Source organism: Miscanthus floridulus, unplaced genomic scaffold, assembly GCF_019320115.1.
Source record: "Miscanthus floridulus cultivar M001 unplaced genomic scaffold, ASM1932011v1 fs_825_2, whole genome shotgun sequence".
Taxonomy (NCBI): Eukaryota; Viridiplantae; Streptophyta; class Magnoliopsida; order Poales; family Poaceae; genus Miscanthus; species Miscanthus floridulus.
Window position 1 is genome coordinate 13,089 of NW_027097322.1, and position 13,984 is coordinate 27,072.

Below are 13,984 nucleotides of genomic sequence, written 5' to 3' on the forward strand. Positions count from 1 at the left end.
TGGCAAAACCTTCGCACAGAGAAATTCCTCGACCAAATCGCGTACATATTGGTGGCATGCCAACTCCCTCTGAGCATCCACAGCAGCATGACAACCGTCGGTCATGACGGCCTCTGCAGAAACATTCCCAAGTTTTGTCAACTTGCCACAAAGCTCCGGCTCATCCTCCTGCCTCAAGTAGAACCAATGCTCCATCTAAGGCGAAGCCCACTTGTTCTTATGAGCTTGCACAGGAACCTCCACCCGATGACGATATCAAAAGTATAAACACCAAACTGTCCCAGAGCAGTCTTCCCGTCAAACTATATCTTACGGGGCTACATATGAACCCGATGAAGGTGAACGAACCCCTCCAGATCCGGCTCCACCCCTAGGATTTACATGCCCAAACATAAATGCATAGCTTCACGAAGCTCGAGGGATTCAACTAATGAAATTTGAGTTTGAACTTCTTCAAAACTCCTACAACAAGAGGGTGTGCCGAAAACCTCAACCCAGCCATAAAGAACTCACGATAAATAACAACCTCATGATCACGAGGGTTAGGAACAACCTCCCCTTCTGGTAGCCTAGCAAGATTTTAGGGGAACCAACCGCACCTCGCAAACTCATCCAAATCTTCCAATGTAACCTGGGTAGGACCAAACTCGAAACTCACACCTTCATCCACACTCGCATTAGTGGTTTTAGCATCATAAATTGGCCTCGTAGTTTTCCTCACATGAGCCATAGACCTAAAACATCAAAAAATCTAGCAAAAAATCTAGAAAATAATAGCTGACGACAACCACTCACCTTCAAAGAGAAGGCACCGCAATCAGAGCAACCAAATGCAATCCTCGCACAAAACACAACCCTCGCTCACACTTCACAGCAACAGCAAGTGGCCAACCAGCAAGGGGCAAATGAAGCAAGCCCTCAAACTACCGCCACTATTTATAGGCACTAGGCAGCCAGCCAAAAGGAATGTCGCCGTCCTGAATCCCAAAAAAACCAGGGAACCAACTCCGACAATCACACGTCATATCAAAACACCAAACAACAACTACCTAAAAAGAAGGGAACTCCAATCCAAGCACTTCAAGGCAGCTACAGGACCACAATGGTCGAGAGCAGGCGGGGCATCACTGTGCTAGGGCGCAGGCAAGCTACCCTCGTCTGTCTCCCTTCCATGATTTTTCGCTGCTCTGACCCATCATGCTGGGCCAAACCCTCCAAGGCTACTATTGGGGGAAGGCGACTCTACCTTGACCCTCCACCTGTCTCCCAACCTTCGTTCCAAACCTGGTAACCGGCCTCGCAGCGGGCCGTAACCCCCGCGGAGAAGGTTTTCCTTCCCGTTCCTTCCTTTCAGGTGTCTCCGACAGGATTCTGCCCGAGGTCCATCGACCGGAAGAAAGGACATAAGGCCGGTGGGGAAAGGAACCCCCGACCGAAGAGGCGGGTCCGCCGAAGATCACGGGAACACCCCCACGAGGAGTCATCGGCGGCCCTGTGCCTCCAGTTAGGGTTAGGAGTGGTTGGCCATAGATACGGAGCATTATCCCTCTACCCCTGGTCATTGTATTTCCGTTGACGGTATTACGTCAACCCTTGTAATTTCATTACAACCCCAGGTATGAGCTATAAATACTCGGGAGCTCTTGTGTATAGGAGAGGCCGTTTTGGCAATTTAATAAGCAATCAATCCGCATTTATTTCTCGCTCTCCCTACGAGTACCCTCGCTTTGTACATTTGTTCTCATTCTGTTCCCTGTGGGAAACCCTCGGCCTCCCCCCACGTAATCTCTAGCGAGGATGGGAGTCTAAGAGTGATCTCACAAGAAGCGCTCCTCTATGCGATATTGTTTGTTGCGGTTTCGCCTGCTTTGGTGTCAGAGCCAGTTAATATTGGCAATCTCTACACCTAAAAATATTGTAATATCCTTATTTGTGTCCAATACAAATTTTCATCCACTTGGATCTCACGAGTTCACATACTACCATGTTCTAATAAGAAGACCGGATCCATGTGTCCGTGTCCGATACATAGTCCTCCGAGCGGATTTCTCCATGTTCAAGGATAGAATTCATGTTCATCTAAATCAACACTTCTATAATAATAATATAATAATATGGGGGGCTTTGTCCATGGATAGAAGTTTTTTAAAAATTTCTCCTTTATGACCATGCAAAATGACAGGTCCACCGGCCACTTGTTCCTACGACGTTCTGTGCTTCGGCAAGGTGGTGCTGGAGCTCGTGACAGGCAACTTCAATATCAACACATGAAACGACGCGGCCTCGGAAGGTTGGCTTTCAAACACGCTGAACCGCATCAACGGCGGCAACCGGACGAGCATCGCCGGCATCATGGACCCGCTGCTCCTGGTGGACGAGGACCACCTGGAGGAGGTGTGGGCGATGGCCATCATCACCAAGACGTGCCTGAGCGCCAAGCCATCGTGTCGCCACTCGGCACACTACGTGTTGCGCGCTCTGGAGAGCCCGTTGCGCGTGGTGCGATAGGGCTCCTCCCGGTCTAGCTCCGTGCAGCAGCAACTGTGGAGCTCGTTGTCTCGGAGCTTGTGGTAGTCACCTGGTCTGTGGCACTGGATCGGCGGCTCTCACGAAGGTGTTGTTCATGTTTCATTCAAGAGAGCTGTGGCGATGGACGTCGTGACGTGGCTGGCGACGGCTTGATGAGGACGCCATTCTTGTGTAGTGTAGGACTTTCCCCGGTTCTTAGCTTCTTTTATGAGAAGGACAGCATTCTTGATTCTTTCCCTGCGTGGTATCACGTTGTCCCATGTGTGTGTATATTTTATTAGTATGTCTGATGATTATAACAGAAGGCCTATCTCGATTTTTCAAATCGTTCTATTGTCGAGGAACTGGTGCATACGTACCGGATGCACATTTATTTAGTTGGACCATCGACTGAATCGGGATGTAATAATATGAGTTTTGGGTTGAATCAAAATTACATTAAGAATTTGGTTGTAGAAATATTTATTTCTTAGTGAATGGTCAGGAGTTCGAAACCTATATAATATATTGTGCTGTTTTTATTCTTTATTCTTTATTTTTATTATTTATATACTTGTTTGTATTTTTACACTCACATTTAGTTGAACATGAAAAGTAAAAATAGTAGAATGGAAACACGTGACGCTTAGTTGAATGTGATGTGAAAAACGGAATGAAAAAATAAAACATAACTAAACATAACTAGAATAGGAGAAAAAGAGAAAGAAATCGAAAAAAATCCGAACAGAGAAAGGAAATCGGAAAACATAGGTGACCGACAAGGACTCAGGCTCAGAAATCAGAAAAATGTATGACCGACCAGAGCTCTTCATCGTGACGCACAGGGTCTCCAGATTTGAGGAAAAAAATCTACTCGTTGTGGTTAATATTAGAAATAGATTCCTACTCTTATCCTTTTCTATTTGGTTTACAATTCTTATTGATATATTAAGATATATTTGGATTATTAGGATTCGTAGGTATCTAGGCTGCCTTAAGAATACGTTTTTGGAATCGAACTCCGTGTCATGCTACATAAAAGCTATTGTAATTCGTATGAGCTCGGCTCATATAAGTTTAGATGGAAGAAACTCTCGACTTCGGTAGTTACGGGGAGATGGACGAAAAAAATGAATAGATAAAAAAAAATGGTAAGAAATTTTGCATCTTTACTATTATTATTAGGTATTAGATATAAATATAGATATAGATACAGAGAAAAGATGCTCGGAGATGCTCTTAGTTAGGTTATTTAGATTTTTTCTGCCAGAATCAAATTAAGGAACTGTGTTATTAAAAAAAATTGAAATTCAGTCCAAGACGAACTCCAACTAAAGTTAATGGATCGCCATCCTCAGTGAGACCCGAGAGGCACTAGCAGGGAAATCTATCTAAGCGGTTCCTGGGAACCATAGCCTGGAACTAATCCAGCCAGGTTTGTGTGTCTATTTTGTGTAAGTTTCCTTCGGTCGGAATGGTTCCTGCCTCTGTTCCAGGTCAAACGAACGAGCCCTAAACAAGAAAACCACAGCAGGGAGACGACGCACTGACGATGGGCAACCTCGGGAGCAGAAGCGGCGCTTCTCGTCCACCGCCACCGCCACCGCCACCGCCGCCTGGTCTCCAGGCCCATCTACAAGGGGTGCGCCCCACGTACTACCACCGCTACCCCGGATGGCCCCCGGGCGCCGCTATGCCGCCGCCTCTGGGGGTGCCAGCGCAGGTGGAGCGGCACAGGGCCGTAGCGGTGCACGCCGGCGTCAACATCAATGGGGACTCCCTGCGGCTAGAACACGATGATGACGACCGTGGCCTCCTCCTCGCCTTCTCCTTCGACGCAGACGCCCCTGGATGGTTTCGCTGCTTTTTCCCCTTCCCCCCTCCGTCTCTACTAGACTACTTCTTGGAATCTTGGTTTCTTACTTCAAATTGTGGAAATGTATTTGACATGGCCGTGTATTGGGATCCTTATCTCGAGATTACTATACTATTACCGTGCTAAATTTCTGCAGAGTAGATGGCTGCAATTAAATGTTATTAGAGACATGGCTCATTCGGTCATGTGCTCCTGTTTGATTGAACAAATCGTCCATCTCGATTGATTAAAAGAATGCAGTTCTCTAAATGATTCAATTTTCACATGTTCTTTCTTGCATAAATTTCAATTAATTTGCAGCATGTTGGGTCCATAGCAGCTTGGTGTCGAGAGTTTTATTATTATATATTTCGAACTTAGTTATCTGCAGTAGGTATTGAGGCGGAACTCACGATGTGTTTGACTGTCCACGGCGTGTTCGATGCTCGAAACAACATTGAATCATCGATGCTCCATTTCAGCTCTAGCTACAACGTGTAAGCATCAATGTGGACCCCATGTGTTACAAACAAACAAGCAGAAAATGTACGAGCCTTGTGTCTGGCAAGTCCTTCCACATCTGCTGTCATGTGGGCCTATGAGCCATTTCAATCTTCAAGCATCGAGTAAAGTAGATGCATTGATGTCGGGAATCTTTTTTTCAGCATCGCATACCACAGTGAGGTGCATCGAGGCTAAAAGGCAAAATTGGGTTTCAAGCATCGTAAAAAAACTCACGTTGTGGACAGTCTTAGGCTCAACTGAGCACAGTATGTTGGCCATGCACTTGTAGGTGGAACTTGTGTCTGTAGTTTTTGTTACCTGCCCAAATCATACAGTTCTATTCTTCCTGTGTTGGATTCCTTCCTGGTTTTCTTGTTTTCTTTTTTAGGTTACACTTTGTTACTACTACATTTCTTCATATCCTTTCAGAGTGCTTAGTCGTGTTTACCCCTAGTTTCTGTATTATTATGTTCTCAACTTTCACTCGTGGCTTTATAATTTTCTGTCATACTGGCATGCTGTTGTAACTACAGGACTGACATGATATTCATCTTGCAAACAGCATAACTGTTTACTACTTTGCACAAGAAGATGAAGAGCTTATCTTGAAGGCTACAAAGGAAAACTTACTCAAACCTGTGACAGCAGATTTCAACAAAGGTCATAATCAGGAGTTCAAGCAACCATATGGAACCGGAATCGATGTCTCTCAGTTTGAGGAATCTGAGCTGACAAAGATTGGTGAAGGTGGTGTCTTCCCTGTTGCATTCAAAGTGGACGTGGCTGTGCCAAACAACCAAGAATTAGAAGCGGAAGGGGCACATGAGCATGAGGCATCAAATTGCCTGGTTAAATTTGCTGTGCTTGTGAGGAAAGACAATGCTGAATATGGTGTTCGTATTATGCAGCAGATCTTGTGGGTCAATGGTACTAGATATGTTTTGCAGGAGATATATGGTATTGGCAACACAGCTGATGGGAACAATCATGAGGATGAATCTGGGAAAGAATGTGTTATTTGCCTCTCAGAACCAAGAGATACAACTGTTCTTCCTTGCAGGCATATGGTAAGCTATTCTATCATACTGAGTATCCTCTATATGAATCAAGATCAATTCATAATACTTGGGAGTTTGGCCTACAAAACTGATTTTAAATGAAAAGGTTACCACTCCCTCTTGCCCCACTGAAACCTGGACTATAGGAGGAGTAAAAGAATGTAATTATTGGGAAGGACTAGCGCACTCTCATTTTACTGTTCCCATGTGCGTTGTAAAATCACAGCTAAACCCTGTAAACCTGTTATGCCATCTTCCAAATTTCATGACTTTTTTTGTTATGAGGAAAGATTCTTTATGTTCTCTCATTGAAGCAAAAAAGTGAGAATCAAATGTGACTTGTAATATGATATGGGCTACATTTTTTACAACTATTTCATTCTTCTCCAGATACAATACTAGTTTTACTTTTCTGGTGTAGGATGTTGTGCAAAAGTAACTCATTTTGTAGTCAGTGAAATTGATAAAAGGGTTTCAAATGTGAAACTCGCCTAACTGCAGGGCTCAACTCTAATATTCAAGAGAATAAGTGAATAATGATGTTTTGTGCTTTTTCCAGTGTCTCTGCCGGGAGTGTGCTCAACTTCTAAGACTGCAGAGCAACAAATGTCCCATATGCAGGCAACCTATTGGGGGCCTTCTTGAGATCGAGGTTGATACAAAATCTATTAATCAAAATCAGCTCAGTAGTGAAGATACCATGAAGAGAGTCTCCGTTTAATAGCTAGCAATTTACCTGTATATATATACTACTCGGGAATTAAACTACCTTGTGGAATACGATGAGCATGAAGGATTTTAAGATTTATCTCTATAATGTTGCGCTTTCAGCGTCAAACTTTTGATTGAAAGACATTTGGTCTGGATCTCCACTACAGGTGTTTTCCAGGATTGACATAGCAAAGATGTATGCTTTAATTCGTTACTCAGATTGTTCCAAGTGCTGTGTATAATGAGCCTGTTTCAACATGTCCTCGGTTCTGATGATGGATGTTTTGTGGTCTCGGTGGGGAAAATGTAACTCGAACTCAGAAGCAACTCTGTCAAGCATAATTTTTGTTAACAGCTGACTTAGGTCATTGTAGGCGAGCTAGCCAGCAAAATTCATTGAGTTTCATGTAATTCATGTGAATTTTTGTAGGAAGTTGGTGAATTTTGCTAGGTTCACAAAATGTGCGTTGCACACACGGATCGACCTTGGAATGATCAACGACTGAACCATACAAAGTGAGATGAATCAAACTAGATCGGAGACGGACTGGAAACATATGTTTATACAAGCTATCAATATTTATCAAAAAAAAAAAAGAGGCCTCCCTTATCAGTAAGGCAATGTAGCCATCCATTTAAAATGCATACATTTGTGACGCGTCAATAGAAATGGTGACAAGGCATAGAAATTATGAGAGGGAGATGAGTTTTGCTAACATAAAACTAGCATGAGACATGCCAGATATGTTAATATAGAAGAGATAAAGGCCTAGGCCAACAAAACAGAGATGAAAGAAAAACAGAAGAGCTATACAATAGTGCCTATTCAGTGGGTTTCTAGGCCAAATAAGGTAGTGCTCCAACACTCTTGTTTTTGGCTTGAATCCAACATCGCACTTCATCCTTGATCTTCGCAACTAGCTCAATCGCCGAACCACTTCTCTTTAGGAAAATTCTTGTTTCTGTTCTTCCCACAATTCCCAAGAAATGAGGATGATTAAGGACCGTCTCAGACTTTTAAGTGGCATATTTTAGCGTGGATCCGACGTGTGTCCACCTTTCTTAGACTGCTCTGCAGTTCATGTATAAGTGAGGATCTGATCAATGTTTTCTACTGGCTGTAGTGATTGGGTGTCCTAAAGGCGACATGTGTAGCGTCGAAGCTATGTAGGATAGTCTAGAGGTATATCCGTTGGCATTGGATGGCTGTCACCAAGCTCTTTGCAGTGTCCGTATATAGTACTGTGATACGTTTGAAAATTTTCAAGATATCTGAAATGGCTTTACCCGCGTCATCCGCGAAAGGGACAAGTGCAAGCACACCACTTTACCACGGAACTTGGAGATAAAGCCCTCATGAGTCGCTTGATGATCAATTAAATTTTGCGTTGGGTCGATAATAAAGATGAAAAGCTGTGAGGAAGGGGGGTCGCCCCGTCAAAGACCTCGATCGTGTTGTGTGTCCTTTCCGGACACAAATTTCAGAAGGGTCTTGGATGAAACAATGTATAGTAGGACATCCAACCACACCATCTAGAAAGGAAGCACTGCTCAAAAGAAAATGCTGTTGTTGTAACATATCAATTATGTAATTGTACTGCACCTAAATCGAAAGTTTTGGCTATACCTAGCTTGAGGAACAAAGCAGGTGTTCTAGACATGTAGGAACGCCTCGCAAGGTTTCTAGCATAGTGTCATAGAGGGCTTAGTTTTGATGAAGACGCTTTGGCTGTTTGAAATTAGAACATTCATGAAAGGTTGCAAATGAAGGGCCAAAACACTAGGTTGTCGTGTCCCTAAGATTTGCCACTCCATAGGTGAGGCTGATAGGACTAAAGTCAGAGATGCTCTCACCCCCATCCTTTTTTTTACCAAGACGATGTTAGATGTGTTAAGAAACTCTAGGTTGTCGTGTCCCTAAGGGTGAAAAGTATGTAAGACTCTCGTAACCCCTGCTTTAATAATAGGCCACCACTTTGGTAAAAGTTTATAGTGAAACTATCCGAGTGAGAGGCTTTATCTTTTGGCATTTGCTTCAAAGCATGCAGGACATTCTCCACTTTTAATCTCGACATCTAAAACGGAGACGTCAATAGATGAGACGTGTAGGGGAGCCCAATCAAAATTGAGGTCTCTTTGTTCTGGAGTGACAAGCATTTGAGAAAACTGGGTCTGCACCACCACCATTTTTTCCTCATGAGAGACTGTCAGCCTTGCATTTTATGTAGCTTTTTTATGATTTTTTTTTTCATGTCTGAAATTGACCTTCAAGTGGAAGGACTTTGGGTTTGCATCTCCCAACTTTGAGGCTACGGTTCCTAGCCCACTCTAAGACCAATCTTATTAGGGTTTTATGAGAGTTTCATGAACATTAAGCAAGCCATGAACTTAGCAAATATATTAACATGACTTAAAATTAAAGAAGAGAAAGTATCATAAAAGTAAAATGTGTTCCATGGGAACGAAACAGTTATTACACTGTTTTCAATACATATAAGTCTTGTAAGTTGGGACACAAATTTGGACGCGTTTGGTTCTTTTGCCCAGGCTCATCCAGCCTTGTCGAGTGAGGATGGTAGGTTAGTGAATGAGTTTGATTAGCTTGCTAGCTATTTCGGTTTTCGTGCAAGCAACAATAATATCTCCTATCAGATTTCCTTGCCATGCTGAACGGACGGATTTGGCTCGCTGGCCTTGGCAAGCTTCTCAGGGCTCATGCGGCTGAGCAAGGCAAAACTTGTCTAATAACCAAACGTGTCCGAAACCTCCAATAAGACTAGCCTAAAATCAAAGTCCAGAAACTCTTCTTCAGCTTGGACCACAAATCCAATTCTTCAGCAGCTGTTTTCCTTTGCAATGTCTAGAAGTAGGATGACCCGTGGGGGAATAGGCTCGCACTGCACTCACGAATAGGGATCAAAACGGAACAGAAATATCCGAATTGAATCGCATCGTTTTCTACATTTGATCCGATCGAATTCGCATTTTCAGACAAATTCGAATTCGGTTCAAAATTCGAAACACCAAATTCAAAATCGGAACAAAAACGGTTTAGACGTTTTTCGACCGTTTTCTACTTTTCTACATTTAATTCGGAATATCCTTTTTTTAAATTCGGTTCAAACCAAATTGGCCCACTACACATAGGTTGTGTGCTTTTCTACCGGTGGCCAGATACCCTCTCATATAGGCGGCGTCCAGCCTCGTCACGCTTCACCTCGCGAGGTGGTACTAAACGACTAAATGGCAGTAAGCCAGCAGCAATGTTCTCCACTTTCCTTCTTCTCGGCTCACACAGCCCAATCTGCAGCCCAACCCAATGAAAACCCTACCCTCCACTCCCGTCTCCTCCCTGCCTCCCTGGTTCTGTCCCTAGCGGCGCTCTGCTCCCTAATCCCTCCTGTATCCACATGACCGTGCCTCTGACCCTACGACGGCCGTGCCTCCAGTCCGACCCCGCCGGCTGCCGCGTCCCCACTACCCACTCCGCTAGAGCCGCCGGCCTTCACCCATTGTCCCAGCCACAAGCTAGCGCCGCGTCCGCTGGCCGCACTGCCGCATAGCCACCCTGCCCCGTAGATGGCGTGAAACGACCCCAATTTCCACGAAGGGAAATCCACAGTGTCGAAGTGTAATACGATCGTTGTAGATCATATCACCCAAATTCCAGTCAAATATCACATCCATACAACGATAATATCAGAGTACAAATAGTGCGGAATTACATAATTTATTACATCGCCGCATTGGCGGAATCAAAAGTAGCATTCATTCAGAACAGCTTGAAGATAAGATCGCCAAACTCGAGCATAGGCACGAACCCCTCATCCGTCAAACTCCTCGGAGCTATACTCCTCGGCAGAACCTGTGTGCCAAAATTTATCAGTACGATTTGTATTGGCCACTCCCATCCCTATGAGCATTGCTTTGTGGAAATTGGATGCAAGTGGGACATAGTCAAAGGAACCTATAAAGCTGGGGTTTCCTATGCAATAGCTTATCAAGTAAATAGTAATAGTTTGTCAAGTTTTAACACCATTCCCACACACATTCCACTCAATTCCCTTTTCCGAGCCAGATTTCGATCCTGGGATCGACATTCCACCATCTCCATACCATCACCATACCATACCATCGCTCAGTCGACAGGCCAACTCCCTCTCGGCACTGTCTCAAGGCCCGTAGCCCCTGGCTACGACCGACACTCTCTCACGGGGGAAGAAGAGGAGGACTCATCTCACTATCTAGTTTAAGCAAAACCCAGGAAAGGTCCATAGCCGACAAGTCGGCACATGTATCGATCGATCAACCATACACTCTGCAGAGGTTTTACATAACCACAAGATCCGCCTTCCTCGCTGACCGTCGTCAACTAGGCTGATTCCGGCTGCTTGCTAGCCTAGGATAATGCCACTCTACCATTCAGCCCTGGTTCACCCTAAGTCAAATCTGGGGTGGCTGAAACTGTGAGTCATGAGCCGGGTCCACAAGGTCTCCATGAAGTCTCGGAAGGGTGTGGGGGAAATCCTCCGCGCCCCGTACCTCCTTACACTGTCCGCTATCAATCTAGCAGTGGTGGCAATATCCTACCAAGTAGTCCAGCCGTCCCGCACCATATAGGGTGAGTGGTACGTAAGGCTTTCTAGTGAATCTAAGTACTAGTAAGTCCTTAGGGATGACCAAGCCAGAATATCTCCATCAGGGTTTCCATTCATCGTGCCACCACAGCACCTCCATCCCGGGCTCCACCCGTCACAGGTTCACACTCAGGTCCACCTCATATACCATTTACCCACCACAGGTATCCATTTCCAGGGGTGCCTAGGTAGCATCCCATAGCAAGACTTGTCCCAGGCTCGTCGTATACTCCAACTTGGTCGACACAACCCTCACCCTCCACACACCCAAGTCACACACGCAGCACTCTCTCCATAGTCCAGGTAACACCAGTTTCCACCACGCACGTAGTAGGAGCGTAGTAGAAGTATAAGTAATAAAATATATAGCAGTAAGCGTGTGTCTAGCCTAATAGCAGGGTATGCAGGGGTAAGGTTGCGTCAAGGTAAAGGCTTTCAAGCAAGCATACTACCATGCAAGTCCTAGCATAATATAATTGTAGCAGTAAAGTAAAGCGGTAGCAGTTCTATATTAGCCATGCGTAATAGGTGCTACGAGATTGGGTGGGATGTGGCACCTTCAGTGTAGTCGTCTCCGTTCTCCTCACGGTACTCATGGTCCTCGTCCGTCAGGTTCTTCTCTGAGTCTGCATCGTTCGCATTATAGTCGCGTTAGCGACGTCTATAGAATAGCACAAAGAAGCAAGAGAAATTCAAAAGAGCCAAATGCACTCAAACATGGGTTCATTGCGTAGAGCTTGATTTTAGATGAATTTTGGTCCTAGTTTCGTATTTTTCCGAGGTCGTATGAATTAGTTATGAATTTCCAAAGTTTAAATCATTTCTGAAATTGGATAAAGGCTGAATTAATCCTGGGCTGACACGTGTCATGATGTGGTTGGTCCACGTGGCTTGCTGACGTCAGCATGATGTCAGCATGACATCATCAACGTCGTCCAAATCGACAGGTGGGGCCAAAAGCTATTGGGTCACTGACAGGTGGGTCCGGTCAAAGTCAACGTCAGTCAACGACGAGTCAACGGTCAACGGTCAACCATCACGGTCACTGACATGTGGGCCTGGTCTGCTGACGTCAGCAGCTGATGTCAGTGTGACGTCAGCATGACGTCACCTCGGCTGTGCTGGCTTCTGACATGTGGGTCCCATGTGACGTCATCATGACGTCAGCATCTGACGTGTGGGTCCAGGGTGTTTGTGTCACTGACAGGTGGGGCCAGGTCAACGGTCAGCGTTGACCCGTCAACGGTCAATACGGGCCGGGTCCGAACCGGGCCGGTTGGGCTTCGGGTTAGGCCTGTCTGGGCCGGGCCGGGCCGAACACGTGGCTAGTGCTGGGTAGATGGGGCTCCGTCAGCGGCTCGGCAGGGCTCGCCGGTGGCGAGGTCGCGCACGCCGGCTCTCCGGTGGCTAGCGCTGGGTAGATGGGGCTTCTACGGTTGTCCCGTGGGTGCACGACGAAGGCGTCCAGGGCTCAAGCGGGGCTTCGGACTCCTAGGTGGCCGTTTGGGGCTCCAGCGGCCATGGCGACGCGGTGTCGACGGCGATGCGCACGCTGGTGCGCTACGGGCTCCGGTGGGGTGTCACGGTGGTCTCGGTGTGCGCGTGGGTGCATGTGTTCCAAGTGGCTGAGGCAAGGCACTGGCCTACGCGCTCCAGGCGTGGAGCGCCATGGTCGACGGTGAGGTCCGGCGACAGAGAGAGACCGGAAGAGGGGAAAAAGCTCACCGTGGGTGGCGTGGAAGATTGGATGGCGATGCCGTGTCGATGCGAGGCCGTGCAGCTCCGGTGTGGCCGTGCAGTGCCGTGCCGAGCCACGTCAGTGACGAAGCGCCGGCGCCGTCTTCGGCTTCGACGACCTCCTCCTCCGCGGCGGCTTCGGCGCTTTCTTCCTCTCCTTCCTTCCCCTTCTCCCTCCTCTCTCTTGGTTTCGGTGCACAGCGTATGGCCACCAAATGGCGGCGGGTGATGGACGATCGCTAGGGCTCTAGGGCTGGGGCTCTTATAGCCAGAGCTTCGAGCTCCACGGCAGACGGCTAAGGATCGCGCCGAGCGCATCGAGCGGCTTATGGGGCGTGGGTGGTTGGCATGGCGTTGGCGTCGGCGCTGCGCCAAGGGGGGGCAAGGCCATGGCTCGGGCGTGACCCCTTGGCCCGCCCTGCCATTGCTGTCGGGGCTCTGTCGCGCGGTGGTCGTGCGCGGCGTGGAGAAGAGGAATAGTAGGGCTGACTTGCGGGGTCCAGCGGCAGCGAGCAAAGGTGGGGAGACGCGCGGGCGTGGGCGTCGTGCGGCTGACACGCGGGGTCCAGCGGCAGCAGCTGCAAGCGGAGGCAGGGAGACGCGCGGGCGTTGCTGGGCCGCAAGCTGGGCCGCGCGCGCGCTGGGGCTGGCTGGGCCGAGCGGCTGGGCTGCGAGGCCTTCTTCTCCCTTTCTTCTTTTCTTTTTTGTTTTTCATTTCCTTTCCATTGTTTAAATTCAAATTTGGTTTAGATTTCGAATTTAAAACTGAGGTAACTTGTTCATTGGAGTTTAGGGAATTTTGTTTAGTAATAAACTTTATAGAATTGTTAGTCATAACATAAAGCAATGAGAATCCAAATCACAATTTAAGTTAATCATGTATGCAACATCTATTTAATAGAAATTGATAATCATAATCAACATATGACACGCTATGCTTATGTATTGACTTAGGTTGGGTTACTTCTAATGCA

General features: G+C 46.6%; 1 protein-coding gene across 1 annotated transcript; it reads left to right on the forward strand.

Moving 5' to 3' along the window:
- The first annotated feature begins 3,941 nt into the window (after window positions 1-3,941).
- Window positions 3,942-6,963, forward strand: LOC136533250 (probable E3 ubiquitin-protein ligase LUL2). Its single transcript, XM_066525814.1, has 3 exons — window positions 3,942-4,362; window positions 5,430-5,934; window positions 6,485-6,963. Exons 1-3 carry the CDS (start codon window positions 4,061-4,063, stop codon window positions 6,644-6,646), a joined length of 969 nt encoding a protein of 322 aa, XP_066381911.1. The 5' UTR covers window positions 3,942-4,060; the 3' UTR covers window positions 6,647-6,963.
- The last annotated feature ends 7,021 nt before the right edge of the window (window positions 6,964-13,984 follow it).